Source organism: Caretta caretta, chromosome 9, assembly GCF_965140235.1.
Source record: "Caretta caretta isolate rCarCar2 chromosome 9, rCarCar1.hap1, whole genome shotgun sequence".
NCBI classification, from domain to species: domain Eukaryota; kingdom Metazoa; phylum Chordata; order Testudines; family Cheloniidae; genus Caretta; species Caretta caretta.
This window is the reverse complement of record NC_134214.1, coordinates 102,321,932-102,344,048: the sequence shown is the minus strand read 5'-3', so window position 1 is coordinate 102,344,048 and position 22,117 is coordinate 102,321,932. Positions and strand designations below refer to the sequence as shown.

The 22,117-nt window shown below is 61.9% G+C and overlaps 1 protein-coding gene across 3 annotated transcripts; it reads right to left on the bottom strand.

Moving 5' to 3' along the window:
• Positions 1–624: 624 nt before the first annotated feature.
• On the bottom strand, positions 625–21,651 carry GDPD2 (glycerophosphodiester phosphodiesterase domain containing 2). 3 transcript variants are annotated; one of them, XM_048865182.2, is made up of 16 exons: positions 21,566–21,651; positions 18,561–18,714; positions 14,942–15,045; positions 14,671–14,764; positions 11,504–11,563; positions 10,023–10,121; positions 9,353–9,446; positions 7,616–7,761; positions 6,700–6,782; positions 5,863–6,013; positions 5,013–5,228; positions 3,679–3,830; positions 3,078–3,225; positions 2,838–2,920; positions 2,217–2,245; positions 625–1,733 (listed from the first exon to the last, which is right to left on the bottom strand). In XM_048865182.2, the coding sequence occupies exons 2-16, from the start codon at positions 18,666–18,668 to the stop codon at positions 1,681–1,683; spliced, it is 1,620 nt and encodes a 539-aa protein (XP_048721139.1). In that variant the 5' UTR covers positions 18,669–18,714; positions 21,566–21,651; the 3' UTR covers positions 625–1,680. The 3 variants fall into 3 exon arrangements, with proteins under 3 accessions (XP_048721139.1, XP_048721140.1, XP_048721141.1); XM_048865183.2 differs by having other exon boundaries at positions 5,013–5,225; XM_048865184.2 differs by lacking the exons at positions 14,942–15,045; positions 21,566–21,651 and having other exon boundaries at positions 18,561–18,645.
• Positions 21,652–22,117: the final 466 nt, after the last annotated feature.

The window sequence follows — 22,117 nt, the reverse complement described above, 5'->3', positions numbered from 1 at the left end:
CCCACGGAAAGGTCCAGTTTTCCAGAAGTAGCTCCTAATGCTGATGCCCACCTCAGGCCTGATCCGCAGACGTGCCAAGTGCCTACAGATCCTGATGAGCCCTTGGGAATCAGGCCCCCGGTGGGTACCCAAAGTCAGGGCCAGTGCTCAGTGAGAACACATGGGGCTGTTGTGGGCCCTCTGGCCCTGCTGAGGGCACTGCTCAGGGCTGCCATTAATGCCCCTGCACAGCCCAGCTGAGGTAGCACTTGACCAGCCACCATGAACTAATCCTTCCAACTTGCTGCAGCTTCTAGGTCTTACAGATGGGGAAAGCAGAGCACTGAGCAGGGCTGGGTGTAGCCCAGGCCCCAGCAGGCCTGGCGCAGAGCTGGGATCTCCCCTACTCACGCTCTCCGTGCGGTGAGGCACTGGCTCTGAGCTGTTGCTGGACCCTCTTACCTTACTAGTATAAGCAGGGATTCCTCATCTAATTGGTCCAACACCCCTGCTGGGCCAGGCGCTTTCCAGAGAGGAGAGGAGAGAGGGACAGCCTGCCCCTGAAGAGCTGACGGATGCCAGCTCCTAGAGCCACGGGTCCCTTTTGGGGAGTTGAGAATCAGCTCAGACATGCTAGTCGTTCGGTCTTTTTATCCGGTTGGGTCAGTTTATTAACATACATAATTAAGAACAAGTAAAACAGACGCATGCTGCTGAGACCTCTGCAGCAAAGAGATCTTGGAGAGGCCACGCTGCTTCATGCCCCAGCACCCCCCACCCAGCAGAATAGCTCCACACCCAGTCCAGGGTGGTGCTTTAGGGGCCTTCACCCAGCACCTGTGTTCTCTCTGGAAAGACAGCCCCCCACACGATCCCCTCCATCCAAAGCTGAACCCCATCTCTGCCACTGGACAAGGAGGGTCGGGGTCTCATGGGGCTGGGCCTACTGCTGCCTCCTGCATGCCTGCCTAGAGGCCAGTGCCAAAGCCTCACCCAGGATAATGGCTTCCTCTGCTCTGTGAGGGACCCTTCGTCTCCATCCTGCTGCACTAAGATCCCCACGCTGCAGCCCAGCTGACTGGGCCTGTGATGCACTCCTGCCCCTTCACCTTTCCCCAGACTAGTCCTAGGCTCCCCAATGGCACAAGGCCAGGAGCTCTTTAAACCTGGCTCCCTGTAAACGAAACCCTCCAGGCTCCCCTCCCACCTCTAGCAGTCTCTTTGCAGCCATGCTTCAGGAGACAGGAAAAGTCAGTTCACATCAGCAGCAGCTGCACCAGTCCCTGCCCAGCAGGGTATGACCAAGGAGAATCCCAGCTGGTCTAGCAAGCAGCCTCCAGGACAGTATCTGTTCCCACAGCCCCAGGAGGCTGCAAGGCCAAGGTCTTGGTGTCCACCCCCAGCTCTGCCCCCGTGGGCAGGTGAACACATGCCTGCCTACTCCAGGACAGACCCATCACCGAGGGGGTTTCTGCACAGGCCCCTGACCTGCAGGGGAGATGTGCCCATGGGGGCAGGATAAACCCAGCCCCAGCAGAACAGGGCAGAGACTGAGGGTTTGTGGGGAGCCCACGGCCTGGAAAGGGCCCTGCAGAGGAAAGGGCATTCAAGGCTGGCAGAAGCAAGTCTGGGCGCTCCCTGCTAAACACCACCGTGCCCAGCTCAAACCCCTCCACCACCAGGCACTGCGGGGGCTGGCCATCATTCCTGCATGAGGCTGTTAATCTTCGTTAGCAGTACGTCTGTCTTGGACCCTGGGGAACCAAACAGGAGAAAGGGTCATTCCAGGAGCCTCCGCCCTCCCCAGGGCTGCCCCAGCCCAGCAACAATCGTGGGGTGGGAGGCAGCTGCTGCTGCAGGAGGTGTTGCCTGGCCCCCCTGCACCCTCATCATCTCAGGGAGTAGCACTTGCTCGGGAAGCAGGCAGGATGGGAGCTCCCTTGGCTGGGCTCCTTCCCCTTTTCCCCCACAGGGCTGAGGTGGGGTGCAGCTCCCTCTCACTCTGTCAGGAGAGTTAGGCTCTGGGCCCAGACTCTCCTGCTGGCAGAGCCCCCCGAAAGCTCAGTGTGGGGTGGGGAGAGCCCCTGGGAGCTAAGCTCTGGCAAGGGCCTGGCCCTGCAGGTGAGGAGAGCCAGTGATCTGAGAGGAAGAGGGAGGGGAAGACCACCAGCAGCAAGAGGGTGTGGTGAGGAGAGGGACCGAAGGAGGGAGCAGGGCGGAGAGTAGGGGCCCATTACCTGCCGGTTCTTTTCTCCTGGAGCATTTCCTGGAAAGCAAACAGGATTGAAATTCACTCAGGAGAGTGTGTGTCACCATTCAGGCCCTGCCACAGGGAGATCAGCCCACACCCAGGGCCAGGGCTGCTCCCCCAGGGCTCTGCCCCATCACTTGGCCACTGTGGTTTGAGCTCTGAGTTGGTAGCGGCCTTTCTGCCATGGCTGGAATGGGACGGGAGCTCCTGCCAACCATAATGAGCCATGGAGGGTCCCAGGGCAATGGAGTCACTCGAGTCCCCTTGGAGGGCTTCCATGCCAGGCCCACCTTGCAGGTGGAGCCAGTAAGCTGTGACCAAGTCCCACAGCAGTGGGATGGAGCAGCTCAGGGCCAGGCTCATAGCAGAGGCCAGGGAGGAAAGCTCCTTCTGAGCCCGCTGTGTCCCAGGTTAGCACCGTGCGAGGCGGGAGAAGTGAGCTCCCAGCGCTGCTGAGCGGCTCTCCCAGATCAAGAGGGTGGGTGAGTGACCGCAGCAGCCCCTGGCCGGGCAGCCCCTGCCCTACCTACAGCTCACCCAGAGGGCAGCAGACATGAGGCCTCCTATGCCATGGACAGCTACGGGACCCAGAAGAGGCTGAACTTACTGCAGCAGGAGGAAGGCAGAGAGGATCAGGAGGAAGGAGACGCAGTCTGTCACAATCCAGACCATCAGGTACGTGCTGCGGGGCTGCAAGGCAACAAGACAGGATGAGTAGTTCAATGGGGACCACAGCCCCGGCAGAACAGGCCCTGGCCCCCTCGCTGGGGAGTGGCACTGCAGACGGGCCAGGTGGGCTCAGGGCATGCAGGCCTCTGCCAGCGCCACCCAGGGTAGGTTCACTTACGAGCAGCCAGAGAGGGCGCTTCATCTCCTTGAGCACCTGGCAAGCGTTGGTGGTGACGGAGCCGACCCCTGCGCACCACAGCACGGAGAAGAGCCAGGGCTCATTGACCACATACAGATTGATGGAGACGTTGTCCTGGCGATACCGGCTGCAGAGGGGATGGAGCCTCGTTAGTGTGGCACAGGTCAGCAGAAACTGGGAAAGCCTGGCTCCCACCCAGTGCTCCCCGTGCTCGGGGCTGAGACCTGTGTGTTTGGGGTTCGAGCTCTGCTGCCAGCCAGGGCGTCAGGATGCAGAGAAAAACTTTTTCACTAGGAGGGTGGTGAAACACTGGAATGCGTTACCTAGGGAGGTGGTAGAATCTCCTTCCTTAGAAGTTTTTAAGGTCAGGCTTGACAAAGCCCTGGCTGGGATGATTTAATTGGGGATTGGTCCTGCTTTGAGCAGGGGGTTGGACTACATGACCTCCTGAGGTCCCTTCCAACCCTGATATTCTAGATTCTATGATGCGTAGGTGGCCATAGGGGGAGCTAGACTTGCCTCTGCTGGGCTGAGCCGCTGAGGCGCCATTGCTCTGTGCTCCCCAACAAGGGGCTCTCACCCAATCTCCTCCGTGCTGATGTCCTGGTATGGCAGGTTCACACGCAGCGGAGACTCTGTTTCATTCCAGCTGCTCTTCAGACCGTAGATTTGCTGAAAGCCTGGTGCCTGCCGTCTGACCTGCTCCCTGAACCCGTCAGGCAGCCAGAGAACCTGGGGGGAAATCAGGCCTGGAGTGAGCTGGGAGACCAGGGGGCGCTCGCTGTGCTCTGGGACCCAGGCTGCAGGGCCAGCCGCACGGACGTGCGCATCCCAGCCCCCTCTCTGTGCACCCATCTGGTGCTTGGCCCCAGCAGAGTCCTCACCAGGCCACCTGCCATGGAGTCTCCCCAGCAGGTCTGGGAGTGACAGACCTGGATGAGGCATGATGGGGGCCAGCTAGGACTGGCCAAGATGTGCCCAGGACTTGGGGCTGGCTCAGAGCCCCAACAACCCCTTCAGAGCCCCTGCACCCAGCGAGTCCTGGGCATAGGTGCTGGAACGAGAGGTGCGGGTGTGCAGCACCCTATGGCATGAAGTGGTTTCCATTAAATACAAGGTTTCAGTTGGGTTCAATGGCTCGCAGCACCCCCACTGCACACATTGTTCCAGCGCCCCTGGTCATGGGCAGAGGGCACCCACTGGGCAGAGAGCCTGTAGGCACCTTACTCAAGGGCATGTTGTGTCTGCAAAGTAAACAGAGTGTCATGAATAATTCCTCCCTAAATGGGGAGCAGGAGCAGGAAGGGGCAGTGAACCCAGATGCCAGGCTGGTCTTGGCAGGGTCATGTATATCCAGCACCCAAGGGCTGGGGGCGGAGGGACTGAAAAGGTGGCCGTAGCGTCAGGGAGCCATGGAGCTGCAGGGTGTGGTAGCAGCAGGGGGTACAAAGGTGGCAGCTTGTTGATTTTCCTGCTTCAGCACCAACTTGGCTCATGGCCACGCCTGTTCTGAGTCACTGTTTACACATGGGGGAGGAGGAGCAGGGAGTCCCCCGTAAGTTTACATCTCTCCCTGCACAGTTAGGGCATAAACCGTACTACAAAGCACCCCAGGCCCCGAGGAACTGGCCCAGGGCAGCAGCTAGTCTGGCAGCCTGCCTGCAATAGGGTGCTGTGGCACAGAGGGCCTATGCTGGGGAACTCAGGGTACCTGGAATCATGGTAAGGGCAGATCCTGAGCACGCTCAGGGAGTCTCTAGGGTGGGTCTGACCCGCCCTATGGGGTGGGGAGCTCACTGCTGGTGAAGGGCAGGCTCAGGGAGCCCTGCGGGAGGACGTCTGGCCCGGACATTCAGCCATTCCCTCCTCCGGCTGCCCATCAGGCATCAGACTCCGGGGCAGAGCCAGGCTCACCAGCTGCGGCAGGATGCCCGATTGGAGGATGGTCTCCACGGTGACGTTAACAAAGCTCTGGTAGTCCGTGTGGTTCTCGGGCCGGAGGTCGAACATGATGGAGACGTTGTGCTGCTTGGCCTCCTGCAGCACCTGCTGCAGGGTCGGAATCTTCTGTGTCCTCGCCTGGCCTTTCTCCTCGCTGGAGAGGCCCTGCACCGAGCGGAACGGGTTCTTCTGGAAGGGACAGGCCAGAGTCAACAGCTCCCCCGCATGGGCGGCACTGCTCCCAGCTGGCCCCAGGCCTCCCACACTGCCCCTTCAACACCAGCGCCCAAGGGTGCTCCTCCTGCACCCACAGCACCCCCCAGTGCTCGCTAGCACGGCAGAGCAGCTGCTCAGACCCCAGGACAAGGGCACAGAGGGAGAACAGGTCGCCTTGCCACCTGCAGGAGACCAGAGCAGCGCTGCAGTTAGGTGCTAACCAAAGCATCACTGTGTAGGTGGGCACCGAGCCCAGCCAGGACACGGCTTACCTCATCCCTCTGCCCAAGAAGCCCGACCCCTCCCAGCCAGCCTTCCCCATGCCTCTGGAAGGTCAGAGCAACTCCCAGCTCAGGCAGTGGGGCTTGGAAGGTAGCCCCCCACCCCATGGAAGGGGGCACTAGAGTCTGCAGAAGCAGTACTCTCCAGGGCCTGGGAACCCCGGGAGGGCTCTGAGCGGCTGGTCCCAGTGCTCTGCCAAGAGCAGCCTGGATCAGTGCAGCAGGGCAGAGCCCTCTGCAGGGCACCGCAGGGCCAGGGCTTTCAGGTCACAGCAGCCGCAGGAATGTAGAAGCCCTGCCACGCCCCGGAGAGGTGGGGGCCTGACCTGCAGGAACCAGCTGCCGGCGTCGAGCTGCTGGAGATCAGTCCAGTTAAAGGTCGTGCCGTTCATGGTGGCCCGGGCAGGGAACACCTCTCGCACGTTTGTGGTCCGGGTGAGCGTCTCGTCATGCATGAGGAAGGGGATCCCATCAGCACTGGCAAGGGGAAGGGGATGGGGTAGTTAGGACCTTGCCCAATGCAGCATCATGAGTCGTTTGCACCCCTCCCCCCAACCTGACCGCCCTGGCACCTCTGACAGGGATCAACCTAGTAGCCCTTTGTACGCCGCCATGCTGTGTCCCAGGATGCTGGGGGAGTCCCCTCCCAAACGCCTGCCTTTGGATCAGGCCTTTGGGGACTGAAGCTTTGTGGGGCTGGGAGCCAGAGCCAGACATAGGAGGAGCCAGTGCTGGTTGCTACGGGAGGACACATGGTCCTGCAATGGCAGCAGCTGGTCACTTATCGGCCCTTCTCCACAGCAGGGGAGGAAACTTCCCCTCCCCACACCAGACCTGTCCCGGGTCCCACCCTCACCGCATTAACAGGCCAGTGAGGGGAGCCCTGTGTCTCTCCCTGAGAAATGGGGATCGAGCAGGGTGGGGTGCCAGGCCAGAGCACCAGACAGCTGGGCTGGGCTCAGCTTCCCTTGGGAGGGATGGGCAAGGGGTGAGGAGAGGAGGGACTCTCACAAAGCCCAGGCTGGTGCCTGGAGACGTCTCCCCTAGCGTGGAGCTGCCCCCTTCACCCCAGAGGGGGCAGTGGGCACAGGCCTGGGGCTCAGGGAGCTGGGGCAGGCAAGCCGAGCACACGTTCCCCTTGGAGACCCTGGGTGTCACTTTACCTCACCAGGACATCGGTCTCAAACACACGCACGTCACAGCCCACTGACTTCCGGAACGACATCAGGGTGTTCTCTGGAGCCAGCTAAACAAGGGAGAGAGGACACAGGCAAACCAAGCTGGGCAGGGGCAGGGGTGCAGCGCATTGGGTGCTTGCCCCACTGTGCCGAGTTCGAATCTTCTGGGCTCAGACATGCAGTGAGTTTGCTGGGCTTGATCTAAGGCAGTGGTGGGATTTCAGGAAGTAGCTGAATCCCCAGCTCTGCCTAGGAGAGACCCAGGGCTGGGATAGCAGGAGGCTGCAGGGCAGGATTGAGGGGCATAGGCAGGAGTGGGAGGGGGGTCTCCAGTGCTGGCAAGCAGGGGGTCTGTGGGTTGGGATTGAGGGGTATTGGTGGTGGTCGGGGGAGCCCAGGGCTGGGGTTAAATTCTACCCAGAAGAAACACGTCCCAATTAGCTCCTGGCCCCATGTGTGAGAGCTCAACCCCAAGGGCTGCCTCAGCCCCTGCCAACCATGCCCCACACCCTCTCCAGCCTGGCTACCCACAGGGCAGGCTGCAAGGACTCCCCTCCCCAAGCTGGTCTCGGGAGACTGGAGGCAGCTCTCTGGGGGTTACCTGCTTGCCTGTGTCTGCAGTGTGAGCAGGGAACGCTGCTCTCTGGGACCCAGGGCAGGGCAGGGGCACAGGGCACCTCCCCACCCGACACACACACACACACACACACCCAGCCACCTGCACTGAGGGCTGTAACCTGCCTTTGCCTCCAAGCTGGCACGAGCCGCTCCAGCCTGCTCCCTGGCACAGCGCTTGCAGGCAGCTGGTGCCTCCCAAGCTAAGGAGGGAGGGCTCATGCCCACTGCAGGCGGGGGGGGGGGGGCAGGGAAGGGCAGCTGCCCTTGGGCACAGGTTACTCACCATGGGGGCCCCGCGGTGCCCAGCCAGCGCTGGTTTGGGGGGCAGCTGGCTCTCCTCCATGAGGCAGGGGGAGGAGATCATCAGGGGAGCCAGGTACAGTGCAGCTGCAACACCAAAATACACCAGCAGAAGCAGTACCTTGGGGGCTGCAGACAGACACACGGACAAGGCAGAGCCTGGTCAGGGACAGCGTCACCGCAGGCACTCAGAGATGGGGAGGGATTAGCCAGGGCTGCTCCCCCTGCAGCGGGTGTGGGGCTCCCCACCCCTGCCCAAGAATAGGGAGCGATGGGTCCCCCCTAAGCCCCCCAGCAGAGCAGCCCTTAGCCAGGGACTCGGATGCCCCTGGCCACCATGCACTGTGCCAGGTAGTGTCCTTCACAAGCCGCCTGCTTAGGTGCGTGGGTAGCTCCAGCCCAGACGGTCTCTGGGCACCAAGCAGCGCTGCATGGCTGGGCCTTCACAGCCCCTTCCTGCCAGGGTGCTGCCCGCACAGCCCCTGCCCAGAGGGTTGCTGGCGCTTGGGGCGCCCGGCTGTCATGCCAGCTGCTGCACAGACACAGCTGCCCCAGCCCTGCAGAGCTCCCAGTCTATGAACAGACTGAGCCATGGGGGGTGCTGGCTAGGACGCGTGTGCATGTACTGGAGGGAAGGGGAACCCGCTGCCGCGTGTCCTAGGCCCTGCATGGCTGAGAACAAAGGGAGAGCCGCCTCCCAGCCTACGCTTTCAGGGCAAATACTGGGCACTAGCCCGGCCTCAGGTGACGCGGCGCAGGGAGAGCTCTGGGCTCCTGTTGAGACAGCGTTTATGGCCCATCTCTGGGTGCAGCCCTGGGGAGCAGGCTCCACAGCTCAGCAGGGCTACGGCATCAGGCTGCCAGGGGCAGGATGCAGACAGGCCTTTGCTCCGTGTGACGAAGTGGGACTGTTCTTGATGTTTCCTCTGAATAGTGTGGGGGTGCCTCGGTTTCCCCTAGGCAGTTCTTGAGTATCTAGGGGGTGGAGTAAGGGTGTATGATCCTTGCAGAGCCCTAGAGGGCAGGTGTGTGCAGGGGTCTGGACACAGAGAAGGGCCGACACCCTGTTTCCTGGCAACTGATGGCCTGGGCCCTTCCCCCCCTGCAAGGTGAGAGCTGAAGGGTTGGAGAACAAAGGAATCAGGTGACCACCTGGCCCGGGAAAGGAACAAAGCCCAGAGGAGGAGGGGCTGGAGGGGGTTTTCAGTTTGGGGCTGGCTGGGACATGGAGTGAAGTGCAGACGTGGTTGTCTGGCTCACTGCCCCCCAGAATGGACCCAGCTGAGGGGTCCCGTTCTCTGCACCTGCAAGCTCTGTTTTAGACCATGTTCCTGTCGTCTAATAAACCTTCTGTTTTACTGGCTGGCTGAGAGTCACGTCTGACTGCGAAGTTGGGGTGCAGGACCCTCTGGCTTCCCCAGGAGCCCCGCCTGAGCGGACTCGCTGTGGGAAGCGCACGGAGGGGCAGAGGATGCTGAATGCTCCGAGGTCAGACCCAGGAAGGTGGAAGCTGTGTGAGCTGTGTGTCCTGAAGACAGGCTGCTCACAGAAAGGCGACTACCCCAGAGTCCTGACTGACTTCATGGGGAGCAGTTCCAGAGCATCGCCCAGGGACTCCGTGACACTCCGCACCAGAGGGGAGGCGTGGGAGGGCGGAGCCAACTAAAAGCCGCGTCCCCATGGCCCCACCCCTGCTCAGCGCCCTGGGGCCCAGGAGTACCTGCACAGCGAGTACGAGAGGAGCAGTCAGCCACAGGCCAGGCGAGCAGTGTCATGCCTGCCACGGCTCCGATGTGCAGGAAGGGGCCCGTCGCCTGTGGGGCGGACACACCAGCACCACTCAGTGCCCAGCTACGAACTCCGGCTCCGTGCTCCCATCAGACACGCCGACCCTGAGCTCCCAGCAGCCCACCCTGCATGCCAGGCTCCCCTGCAGCTGCCAGGAACAGCCGGCCCCCCAGGGTTCCCCCTTGCTGGGCTGAGCCCAGCCCTCTGGGCTGCCCAGCAGCTGGCATCGCTGGGTTTGAGGTGACCACGCTGCGTCCCCATGGCAGGAGGGACAGGTTCTGGGAGGGGGTTGAGCCAGGCGGCTTTGCCCCAGGGCTCTGGGAGTGGCTATTTATTCTCACTGGGGCCGTGCAGCACCTGGCACTCAGTGTGAGCCCCCCGAGGGCCCTAGCCTGGAACGACACAGGGTCCGTTGTGCGGGGGAGCTGCAGGGGTCAGACAGGCCTAGCGGGAGAATCAGCCAAACCTCACTGTGTCTGAGGCTGGGCCTAACCACAGGGTGGCGAGGCCAGTGGATCCCCTCCCCCATGCCCTGAGGCCGGTCTCCTCTTGCCATAGGGAGAGCCCTTGGGACACAGGAAGGGCTCTGCCTCCGCTCTCACCTGCAGAGAGATGCGTGCGCTCTGCCACTGCTCAGCCCACTTCACATCGAGCGCGACAAAGGCTGCGGCCACGACCAGGGTGGTGAGGATCAGCAGGCACTGGGGGGCCGGACACATGGCAGTTAGGACCAGGTGTATCTTAGACACCACAGAACAGCCGGGGACCCTGCCTGTGGCCTACCCTCCCCTAGGTGAGCCAACCCCTGCAGCTGGAGTCCCCGCTTCTACCCTCACCCTGCATATGCTGGGCCCCTCCCGCCTTGGGGCCCTGCTGCCCCGGGTTAAACACTGAGTTCGACTGCCTGTGGTGAAGGGGGAAATGGTCTGTAATATTACTGTGAATACCATGTGTGCCTCAGTTTCCCCGATTTCATATTGTTACCCTGTATGAGAGGGGTCGGGGGCAGGAAGGTTTGCTCTCGGGGAGGCTAAGAGACATCAGGATGAACATCACCCGGCTGTCTGACCCAGGATGCCTCAGTGGAAAAAGACTGGCTGTGGCTGACCCCACATCAGTGAGGAGTCTAAGACGACGACAGCGAACCCCGTCAGCGGGACATGGATGTGTAGTGACCCAGAGGGAGAGGCTTTCCCCACCTCTCCGTACCATCCCCCAGCTGAGGGGCAAAAGGCCTGGGGGGAGAAGAGATGGGGACTGGAAGGAGTCGGGGCTCTACAGCCAACTCACGCCAGCGGGGCTGGGCTAGCCAGGATAGGCTGAGCTTTTGCCCTCAGCTCTGCGCTGGCCTCGGGCCTGCCCGCATGTTCCAGCTGGCCCCTGTGGACACTGGCTGAGTGCACTGATCCCTGCAGCAGGCCCCAGTCTCTCCCAGGAGTCTGTCTCAGTGGCACTGGCTGATCAGAGCTCAGTGTGAAGCAGGAGGGCTGGAGCCACAGGGGTTGGGTCTAAGGGGGAAGTGAAGCCTCATGGCTCACCCTGGAGGAAGAGTGAGACCCCTGTGGGGTGGGGGGGTCTGGCCCACTTCAGGGAGCCTCCCAGGGCTGACCATGCCAGGTGCTGTCCCCCAGAGCAGTTATCACCCCACAAGAGGAGAAACAAACCCTGCCCCTGTCACAGAAGGCGGGGGTGGGGGGAGGGAAGCTGCCAGATGGGTACCAGGGCCTTGCCAGGTAGCCCACTCTGCTTCTGCATGGCAGGGACAGCAGGCAGGGCATGGATTAGTGAGTGTGGCCAGCACTGGCCCTACTGCATGTGGGGCAAGGCACTGGCTCAGGGGGAGCCTCAACATGTAGCCCTGAGGGGTATGCAAGCCCCGCGGCTCCCCACACCATGGGCAACAGGAATGACCTGAACCGGATCCCTGGGCCTTTGGGCAGGAGGAGCCTGCAGGCAGCTGTGCCGTTGGAGGGCTGGGTGTGGCGGCGTCTGGGGCTGGGGCAGGGCTTGGATGCTAGGTTTGGGGAGGGGATGGGCTGTGCAGGGGCCCCTCCGTTGGCACTGGATGCCAGCTGGCCCTTACCTTGTGCACACAATGTAACTTCAAGGGCTGGCCACAGAGCTGCAGGCACAGAGCAAGAACCTGCAAGAGGAACAAGGAAGATGCTGGAGCTGGAATACATGTACATGGAGACCTGGGAGAAGGAGTTGGAATTTGGGGGAGCACAGGCTGTTAGAGCAGGGATAAAGGAGAGACAAGACAGAACTGGGATGGGGGGAATCAAATCGGATCAGAGAGGTCTGTATACTTATGTGAGAAGTATGGGGAATAAGCAGGAAGAACTCGAAATGCTAATAAACAAACAGCTATGACACAGCTGGCATCACAGAGTTGGTGGGGAGAATACACGTGACTGGAATATTGGTACAGAAGGGTACAGCTTGCTCAGGAAGGGCAGGCAGGGAAAAAAGGGAGGAGGTGTTGCCTTGTATATTAAAATGTACACACTTGGACTGAGGTTGAGATAGAAATAAGAGACAGACTTGCTGAAAGTCTCTGGGTCAGGATAAAAGGGGTAAAAACAAGGGTGATGTCATAGTAGGGGTCCACTGCAGACCACCAGACCAGGGAGAAGAGGTGGATGAGGGTTTTTTTAAAACAGCTAACAAAATGATCCAAAACCCAGGACTTGGTGGTGACGAGGGACTTCAACTCCCAAGACATCTGTTGGGAAAACAACACAGCAGGGCACAGATTATCCAACCAGTTCTTGGAATGTATTGGAGACAATATAAGGCTGTTCTAGATTTGATTTTGACAAATAGGGAGGAACTGGATGAGAATTTGAAAGTGGAAGGCAGCTTGGGTGAAAGTGATCATGAAATGACAGTTCATGATTCTAAGGAATGGCAGGAGGGAGAACAGCAAAAGACAATGGGATTTCAGGAAGGCAGACAGACTTCAGCAAACTCAGGGAATTGGTAGGTGAGATCCCAGGGAAGCAAGTCAAACTATCTAGAGACATAAAGGGTAACAAGAAAACATTCTACAATACATTAGAAGCAAGAGGAAGACCAAGGACAGGGTAGGCCTGTTACTCAATGAGGGGGCAGGGAGGGAAACAGAAAATGTGGAAGTGGCAGAGGTGCTTAATGACTTCTTTGTTCTGGTTTTCACCAAGCAGGTTTGTGGCGATTGGACGTCTAACATAGTGAATGTCAGTGAAAATGAGGTAGGATCAGAGGTTAAAATAGGAAAAACAAGTTTGATGTCTTCAAGTCACCAGGGCCTGATGAAACGCATCCTAGAATACTCAAGGAGCTGAGGAGATATCTGAGCCATTAGCGATTATCTTTGAAAAGTTTCAGAGTAACAGCCTTGTTAGTCTGTATTTGCAAAAAGAAAAGGAGTACTTGTGGCACCTTAGAGACTAACCAATTTATTTGAGCATAAGCTTTCGTGAGCTACAGCTCACTTCATCGGAAAGCTTATGCTCAAATAAATTGGTTAGTCTCTAAGGTGCCACAAGTACTCCTTTTATCTTTGAAAAGTCATGGAAGATGGGACAGATTCCAGAAGACTGGAAAAGGGCAAAGATAGTGCCCATCTATAAAAAGGGAAATAAAGGACAACCCGGGGAATTACAGACCAGTCAGCTTAACTTCTGTACCCGGAAAGATAATGGAGCAAATAATAAAGCAATCAATTTGCAAACACCTAGAAGATAATAAGGTGATAAGTAACAGTCAGCAGTCATGAGTTTGTCAAGAACAAACCAACCTGATAGCTTTCCTTGACAGGGTAAGGGGGGGGGGGGAGAAAGAAAGATAAATGTGGTATATCTTGAGTTTAGTAAGGCTTTTGATACTGTCTCGCATGACCTTCTCATAAACAAACTAGGGAAATATAACCTAGATGGAGTTACTATAGGGTGGGTGCATAACTGGTTGGAAAATCATTCCCAGACAGTAATTATCAGTGGTTCACAGTCATGCTGGAAAGGCATAACGAGTGGGGTCCTGTAGGGATCGGTTCTGGGTCCGGTTCTGTTCAATATCTTCATCAGCGATTTAGATAATGGTACAGAGAGTACACTTATAAAGTTTGCGGAGGATACCAAGCTGGGAGGGGTTGCAAGTGCTTTGGAGGATAGGATTAAAATTCAGAATGATCTGGACAAACTGGAGAAATGGTCTGAAGAAAACAGGATGAAATTCAATAAGGACAAATGCAAAGTACTCCACTTGGGAAGGAACAATCAGTTACACACATACAAAATGGGAAATGACTGCCTAGGAAGGAGTACTGTGGAAAGGGACATTGAGGTCATAGTGGACCACAAGCTAAATATGAGTCAGTGTAACACGGTTGGAGAAAAAAAAAAAAGCAAACATCATTCTGGGATGTATTAGCAGGAGTGTTGTAAGCGAGGCATGAGCAGTAATTCTTCCGCTCCACTCCATGCTGATTAGGCCTCAGCTGGAGTATGGTGTCCAGTTCTGGGTGCCACATTTCAAGAAAGATGTGGAGAAATTGGAGAAAGTCCAGAGAAGAGCAACAAAAATGATTAAAGGCCTAGAAAACATGACCTATGAGCGGAGATTGAGTTTGTTTAGTCTTGAGAAGAGAAGACTGAGAGGGGACATGATAACAGTTTTCAAGTACATAAAAGGTTGTTACAAGGAGGAGGGAGGTGAATTGTTTTTCTTAATCTCTGAGATTAGGACAAGAAGCAATGGGCTTAAATTGCAGGGAGGGCGGTTTAGGTTGGACATTAGGAAAAACTTGCTAACTGTCAGGGTGGTTAAGCACTGGAATAACTTGTCTAGGGAGGTTGTGGAATCTCCATCATTGGAGATTTTTAAGCAGGTTGGACAAACACCTGTCAGGAATGGTCTAGATAATCCTTGGTCCTGCCACGAGTGCAGGAGACTGAGCTAGATGACCTCTTGAGGTCCCTTCCATTCCTGATATCCTCCCTGGCTTCCTGCAAGGACAGCTCCTGAGCCCCGGCCCAGCAGCCCTCCTGGGACACCCCGATCTCAGAGAGCAGGGCCCCGCTCAGAAAGCCAGGGCCCCAGCCCCTGGGTCAGCCCACCCCCTTGGGCCCCGGCCCCAGCCCCTGGGCCAGTCGGGATCGTTCAGGAGCTTCCGAAGAGCAGAGGGCCTGAGTGAGCTCAGCACAAGAGATGTGGAGCAACGTCTCCAGCAGGCAGGATGCAGCGAGGGCCCCAGAGAGCAGGACCTACCAGCAGCAGGGCCGAATACGTGACCAGCAGCACCGTGACTCCGAGCAGGGGCATGGACCAGTCTACCCACCACTGCGTCTGTCTGAAGAGGAACCTGCCAAGCAGAGAGGACAGTCAGATAAGGCTGGGTACACCAGGGGCAGGCACAGACTGTGGGGAAGGGAGGTGCTATGAGCTGGGGAGGCATATGATGGGGGGAGGGAGCACTGGGGATGGGGAAGAGAGCTGCCAGGCGCTGGGGGAAGTGGGGGACAGGGAGGGGCCTACTCACTCGTTGAGGTTGTGGAAGTCATTGAGGATGATGAGGGCATGGTACAGCCATACAAGCGTGAAGAGGCAGGCGCAGAAGAGGAAGAACAACCAGCCACAGTCACACTGAAAACCAAAGGGGCCGCATAAGAGACTGCGCGGCTCCTGCCAGCCACACCCTGGCCCCTTCAGCGCAGCTACCCAGACATGCCTGCAGGAGAGCCCAGGGCAGCCTGGTCCCAGCCTGTCCGCCAGAGGCCATCATGCCTGCTTCCCTGGCTCTGTGCTCTGCCTGCCCCTGCCCCCACGCTACAACAGGAAGAGGTGCTAGGACCTCCCCCAAGCCCTGAAAGAGGGAGGTGATCACCACCCAGGGGATGCCACGCTTTACCCATGTCGGACAGGCTGGAGCAGGACTGGATGGAGCCACAGCCCCAAATGGGGCAGGCACAGACACAGGAGCCCAATAAGAACGAATGGGGGTTCAAACAGCTTAGGGTCAGAATAGTCCATACAGCAGGGGCCAGGACTCCTGGGTTCTATTCTCAGCCCCTCCCCTGACTCGCTCTGTGACCTTGGGCCAGTCTTTCCCCTCCCTGGGTGAGGATGGAGCTGCCATCCCCGTGGCCTCAGGGCCCTGTGCAATGGAAGAGGGGCTGGGGCTCAAGTAAGTTTTTTACATTCATAACTGATGCCCCCGGCCCCCCCAGGGCTCGCTGCTCAGAACCGCCCTGACCCCGCACAAATTAAGCCCTGCCTGTGCGGCTGCCAGGTACGTTACACCCTGGGTGGAAGCACAGAGCCTTCAGCGCTGTTACTAAGTACACGTGGGCGTGCTGGCAGCCCGGGTGCCCTATCCAAGCAGCTGAAGCAGGGACCGACCCGGACAGGCCAGCCCCACATGCCCCACGCCCAGGGAGCTGGAACAGAACTGCTGCTGCTGCCAAGTGGGGCATGCTTCTAATCAAGGTTTGCTCTCAAATTCCCAACAAGATGGGACAAGCTGCTACTCAGCCCCACCCATGGGAGCTGGAGGACTCAGAGGCTCCCAGGGCTGCGCACCCTGAGCCTGCAGAGCCCCAGGGATCCCTGCCCCCAGCCCCCCTGCAGTGCAGAGCCCCTGGGATCTGCCCCCGGCCCCCCACACAGCCCCAGCTCACCTGCAGTGCAGAGCCCCTGGGATCTGCCCCCCCACACAGCCCCAGCTCACCTGCAGTGCAGAGCCCCTGGGATCTGCCCCCGGCCCCCCACACAGCCCCAGCCCCCCTGCACTGCAGAGCCCCTGGGATCTGCCCCCGGCCCCCCACACAGCCCCAGCCCCCCTGCACTGCAGAGCCCCTGGGATCTGCCCCCCCACACAGCCCCAGCCCCCCTGCACTGCAGAGCCCCTGGGATCTACCCCCAGCCCCCCACACAGCCCCAGCCCCCCTGCACTGCAGAGCCCCTGGGATCTGCCCCCGGCCCCCCACACAGCCCCAGCCCCCGCCCCCCTGCACTGCAGAGCCCCTGGGATCTCCCCCCCACACACAGCCCCAGCTCCCCTGCACTGCAGAGCCCCTGGGATCTCCCCCCGGTCCCCCACACAGCCCCAGCCCCAGCTCCCCTGCACTGCAGAGCCCCTGGGATCTCCCCCCGGTCCCCCACACAGCCCCAGCCCCTGCCCCCCTGCACTGCAGAGCCCCTGGGATCTGCCCCCGGCCCCACACACAGCCCCAGCCCCCCTGCACTGCAGAGCCCCTGGGATCTCCCCCCGGCCCCACACACAGCCCCAGCCCCCGCCCCCCTGCACTGCAGAGCCCCTGGGATCTCCCCCTGGCCCCCCACACAGCCCCAGCCCCCCTGCAGTGCAGAGCCCCTGGGATCTCCCCCCGGCCCCCCACACAGCCCCAGCCCCCCTGCAGTGCAGAGCCCCTGGGATCTGCCCCCGGCCCCCCACACAGCCCCAGCCCCCCTGCAGTGCAGAGCCCCTGGGATCTGCCCCCGGCCCCCTACACAGCCCCAGCCCCCCTGCACTGCAGAGCCCCTGGGATCTGCCCCCCCACACAGCCCCAGCCCCCCTGCACTGCAGAGCCCCTGGGATCTCCCCCTGGCCCCCCACACAGCCCCAGCCCCCCTGCAGTGCAGAGCCCCTGGGATCTCCCCCCGGCCCCCCACACAGCCCCAGCCCCCCTGCAGTGCAGAGCCCCTGGGATCTGCCCCCGGCCCCCTACACAGCCCCAGCCCCCCTGCACTGCAGAGCCCCTGGGATCTGCCCCCCCACACAGCCCCAGCCCCCCTGCACTGCAGAGCCCCTGGGATCTCCCCCCGGCCCCCCACACAGCCCCAGCTCACCTGCACTGCAGAGCCCCTGGGATCTCCCCCCGGCCCCCCCCACAGCCCCAGCCCCCCTGCAGTGCAGAGCCCCTGGGATCTCCCCCCGGCCCCCCACACAGCCCCAGCCCCCCTGCAGTGCAGAGCCCCTGGGATCTGCCCCCGGCCCCCTACACAGCCCCAGCCCCCCTGCACTGCAGAGCCCCTGGGATCTGCCCCCCCACACAGCCCCAGCCCCCCTGCACTGCAGAGCCCCTGGGATCTCCCCCCGGCCCCACACACAGCCCCAGCCCCCCTGCACTGCAGAGCCCCTGGGATCTCCCCCCGGCCCCACACACAGCCCCAGCCCCCCTGCACTGCAGAGCCCCTGGGATCTCCCCCCGGCCCCACACACAGCCCCAGCCCCCCTGCACTGCAGAGCCCCTGGGATCTCCCCCCGGCCCCACACACAGCCCCAGCCCCCCTGCAGTGCAGAGCCCCTGGGATCTGCCCCCGGCCCCCTACACAGCCCCAGCCCCCCTGCACTGCAGAGCCCCTGGGATCTGCCCCCCCACACAGCCCCAGCCCCCCTGCACTGCAGAGCCCCTGGGATCTCCCCCCGGCCCCACACACAGCCCCAGCCCCCCTGCACTGCAGAGCCCCTGGGATCTCCCCCCGGCCCCACACACAGCCCCAGCCCCCCTGCACTGCAGAGCCCCTGGGATCTCCCCCCGGCCCCACACACAGCCCCAGCCCCCCTGCACTGCAGAGCCCCTGGGATCTCCCCCCAGCCCCCCACACAGACCCCGCCCCCCTGCGGTGCAGAGCCCCTGGGATCTGCCCCCGGCCCCCCACACAGCCCCAGCCCCCCTGCGGTGCAGAGCCCCTGGGATCTCCCCGCCCCAGCACTGTGGGGCCTTGGGGACCCTGGCACACGCAGGAGGCTGTGGGCTGTCTGTGGTGCAGGGTGGGCGCAGGAGCCCAGCAGGGCTGGGAGCGCGCTGCTCCCAGGGAATGCGGCCGTGCCGGAGGAGACTTTACCCCCTAACCCCACCGTGGCCATTCCCCTGGCCCAGCGTTTGTGACGCTCCCAGCCCCGGCAGGGCTCCCTGCCTCGAGCAGAGGGGAAAGTCTGAGCGCCCCCCTCGGGGCAGCGCTGCCGTGACCCAGCACCTGCTGCCCTGTGCCCCACTGAGAGCTGCCCGTGGGCGCGAGGACAGCTGCCCCCCCCCACCTGCCGCACTGCAGGGGACAGGGAGACGCCCTCTGCCCCGGGGGGGGGGGGCCTCCGGGCCCTCGGCCTGCCCCTCCCGCTGTGCCGGTCGGGGAGAGCCGAGCTCAGCACCCCTCACCTTGGTGGTTCTCAGGCCTTTCCTCTGGTCCCTGGCCCAGCGGCAGCTGTACAGGCCGAGCAGGCCGATGGCACAGCCGGGGCAGCGGCAGCCGGGGCTCTTCGCCATGCGGCGGGTCTGCGTCCCCAGCACCGCACTGGGGGGGTCAGGCCTCCTGCAGGGGAAGAGAGCACATGGGAGATCCCCCCCTCTCAGGAGAGTGGGACCGGGCAGCCTGGCGCTGGGGGGGCCTGGGCATTGCTGGGCGCTCAGTCACCAAGCTGCCCCAGGTGCCTGGCAGAGATGCAGAGGCCGGGCGCCAGGCCAAAGGCGAACAGGAACCTACCCAGTGCAGGCTGCCCCTCCGGCCCCTCCCGCCCGGGCAAGCCCAAGCCAGCTGCACAGCATGGAGCCGTGCCCCCCCCACCCCCCCCAGGCCCGGGGGCAGCGGAGGGCGTCCTGCGTCAGCCACCATAGGGAGGATCTCACGGGGAGTGAGAGGAAGGCTGGGCCGGGCGGGGGGCCCTCACCAGGTCTGTCCTGGGCAGCTGCTCCGTTCGGAGCACCCCTGCCTGGGCCCAGGCCTGGCCTTCCTGGGGGCGAGTGTCACGGAGCAGGGCTGCTGAGCCACCCGCTGCAGGGCCCCGGCCAGCATGGCTTTGGGCTCAGTGCGCACACAGGGCACATGCCCACGTGCACAAGTGCCCTGGCCCTCGGGCATGCCAAGGCCCTGCCGTTCCCCTCGGCTCTCCCACAACAGCCGTAGCTCCCTGCATGTCACCGGGGGGCTCACCAACCCGCCCTGCTCCCAAGGGGGACACTCACAACGGCCCCAGTGTCCCACTTCCCAGCCAGCGGCTGCCGTTCCCCGCTGCCCTGAGCACCGGGGCAGAGCTGCCTGGGAGGGCCTGGCATTTCTGCCTTGGCGGTTAATTCCGTGCAAGGGAAGGTAGCTGGGATCCCCTCAGGTCCCAACGCCTGCTCCTCCTTCCCCAGCTCTGCAGGGCACCGGGAGCCAGCTGGATACAGCCACGTGCCCCCCAGCTGCCAGGGTGCCGCCTGGACCTGCCGGGCTCCCCGCAGCAGGAGGTGGGTGCTGCATGAGCCCGGGCTCAGCAACAGCAAAGTTGTGGGGCTGTGCTGGGTCAAGCCCCTTCCACCCACCCCTTTGTTAATGAAGGACAGGAAGGGGGTAGGGAGGTGAGGGAGCCTGGGGGGCTGGCGAGCAGCTGGACCCACAGGGAGGAGGATCCCCAGAGGCAGCTGCCAGGCTGTGCCTGGCCAATAGGCCACGCCCCAGGGCAGGGGGAAATCGCCCTTGTCCTGCAACAGGAGGACTGCTCTGGCCAGAAGGCCGGGGAAGGGGAGGTTGCTGGTGGAAGCGCACAGCCTGAGCCATGGGGCACGGTGCTGGTCACAGAGCAGGCTGCTGCTGCTGGTCTAAGGGAGGGAGGTCCTCCCCAGCCCATACCAGCGCTGGCGGTATTTGCAGGGACCCCTGCCATGCAGCTGGAGGAAGCAGTCAGGGAAATCCCTGCTGCTGGCTTGCTGCACAGAGCTAACCCACTCCTTCAGGCATTCCCGGATGGCCCCTCACAGCCCCTTCCGCAGGGCTACCCCTGTGTGCAGGAAGGAAACCGCGGCACAGAGGCTTCAAGTGGCTCTCCACTGGTCACAGAGGGACTTAGGGTCAGAGCTGGACTCCCATTCCTCCCCACTCTAACCTCTAGACCCCAGCCAGAGCAGAACCCAGGAGTCCTGACCCCAGGTGAGACAGACACACGACCTTCAGCACTGCCCCTGCCAGCAGGCTGCTCCATGGTCTTTGCAGCCCACACGAGTACCGAGCGCTGCTTCATGCCAGGACATCCTCGACACCGCCAGCGGCTCAGCCCTTCCCCACAGGGCAAAGGGCGCAGCTGGGCTGGAACGGAGCTGGCTGCAGGGACGACTGGCCTGCCTGGCTGCAGCGTGCTCACCGGGGGCAAGTGTCTGTGTCCCTGGGGCAGTGCCGAACCCACCGATACCAGGGAGAAGGGACAGCCCTGAGCTGCCACCCACTGCCCCTGCTCTGGGGATGCTCTGAGAGTTGTTAGCCAAGCTGGTGCTTCTCTGTCCTCTGCGGCCCAGGCAGCAGCAGGAAAACTCTCAGCCCCCGGCCACTTCCATGGAGACCAGGGATCTCAGCCCTGCCCTCCGTGACCCTCCCAGCCAGCCCTAAGGGCGTGTGCCACAGCGGGACAGAGCACACTGGAGTCCCTGCCACAGCTCCACGGCTCAGGTGCACGCCGCACACTGGGAGGGTCGGTCACAGCCCCGCCTGAACGCCCCAGACCCAGCTGGGATGCGTCACCCCTGCTGCGCAGAGGCACCAGAGTAAGTGCCCTAAATCCCAGCCCCAGCGGAGTCCCCCCAAGGCCCAGCAGCCAAGGGGCCTCTCGCACCTATCAGTGGGGACGGGGCTAGCATAGTCCCCGACAGGGCAACATCCTGCTCAAAGATGTGCTGGAGCTGGGCTGTCTCCCCACCAGAGCTGGCTGTACCGGGGCATGGTCCACGCTGGCTGGCAGGGGTCTGGGACTGGAGCCACACGCGGATGGAGGGTGTGAAGGTGGCTGAAGCTGCCCAGCGCCTGGCTCCTGCAAGTAGCCCCAGACAGGTCACAGGGCTGGGCAGTCACAGCCCCTGGCTGCCACACTCTTTGGAGAGGATGCCAGGGGCTTTGATGGGCTGGGGCTGATGCCAGGCACGGCCCGCAGGTCCCTGAGCTCCCTATCCAGGCTGGCACAGCACAGCTCTGGTGCTCACCCAGCGCCCTACCCACCCTGAGTGAAGGTGGCGCTTGCCCGCCCCACCTCCCCAAATCCAGCTGCTGCTCTCGCTCCCCAGCCCCGTCCGCCCCACTCGCTGGGAACCTATCCCCACCCCAGGGGCAGCCCCTTCTTATTGCTCATGCCCCTCCCCTCCCAGCAGGGCAGTGCTCCCCCTCCTCTCGCTGGGTGCAGCAAGCTGGCTTAGGGGAATACCTGCTCTGGCCTTCTCGTCTCCCCACTGGCAGGTGGGGCACGCTGGGGCTCAGGCCTGTCCCTCGTTCTCCCTGCTCCGGAGCCCTGGGATCCCTTCCTCCTCTCGCCTGCACCAAGGTGTGCGGCTCTGCCAGCCAGGGCCTCCCACAGGGCTGCTCCCAGCTGACTCACAGGCAGGTAGGTATGGGAGCCCAGGCAGAGGCAAGCAGCCAGGCTGCCTGGGGGAGGAGGGGGAGGGGAAGCGGTAGTGCAGCTAGGGCTCAAGATTGAGGGGGCAGCAGAATGCCTTTGTCCTGTCCCCGGGCCTGTCACTCACTCCCAGGGCTGCCGGCCAAGGGGCCCAGGGGGAGCGTGACAAGCCCCAGCACTCTGGAGTTTGCAGGCAGCCCACGCTCCGGCCAGATTAAACGCTAGGGAAGGCTGTGCGGGGAGGCGGCAGAGGCAGGCTCAGACTCATGGCTCCAGGCTGAGCCCCCTTCAGGAAATAGGGGCACTGGCTAGGGCTGCCCGAGGCTCTTTATTTGCATCCCCGCTGGCTCAGTTCTGTGGAGG

Excerpts from the sequence above, each read along its gene's own strand:
- GDPD2 (XM_048865182.2), bottom strand. The coding sequence starts at position 18,668 with ATGGCGAAGAGCCCCGGCTGCCGCTGCCCCGGCTGTGCCATCGGCCTG. Across the intron at positions 15,046-18,560 it reads AAGGCCTGAGAACCACCAAG|TGTGACTGTGGCTGGTTGTT; the intron begins GTGAGGGGTGCT and ends TTTGGTTTTCAG. Across the intron at positions 10,122-11,503 it reads AGTTACATTGTGTGCACAAG|TGCCTGCTGATCCTCACCAC; the intron begins GTAAGGGCCAGC and ends CCGGCCCCCCAG.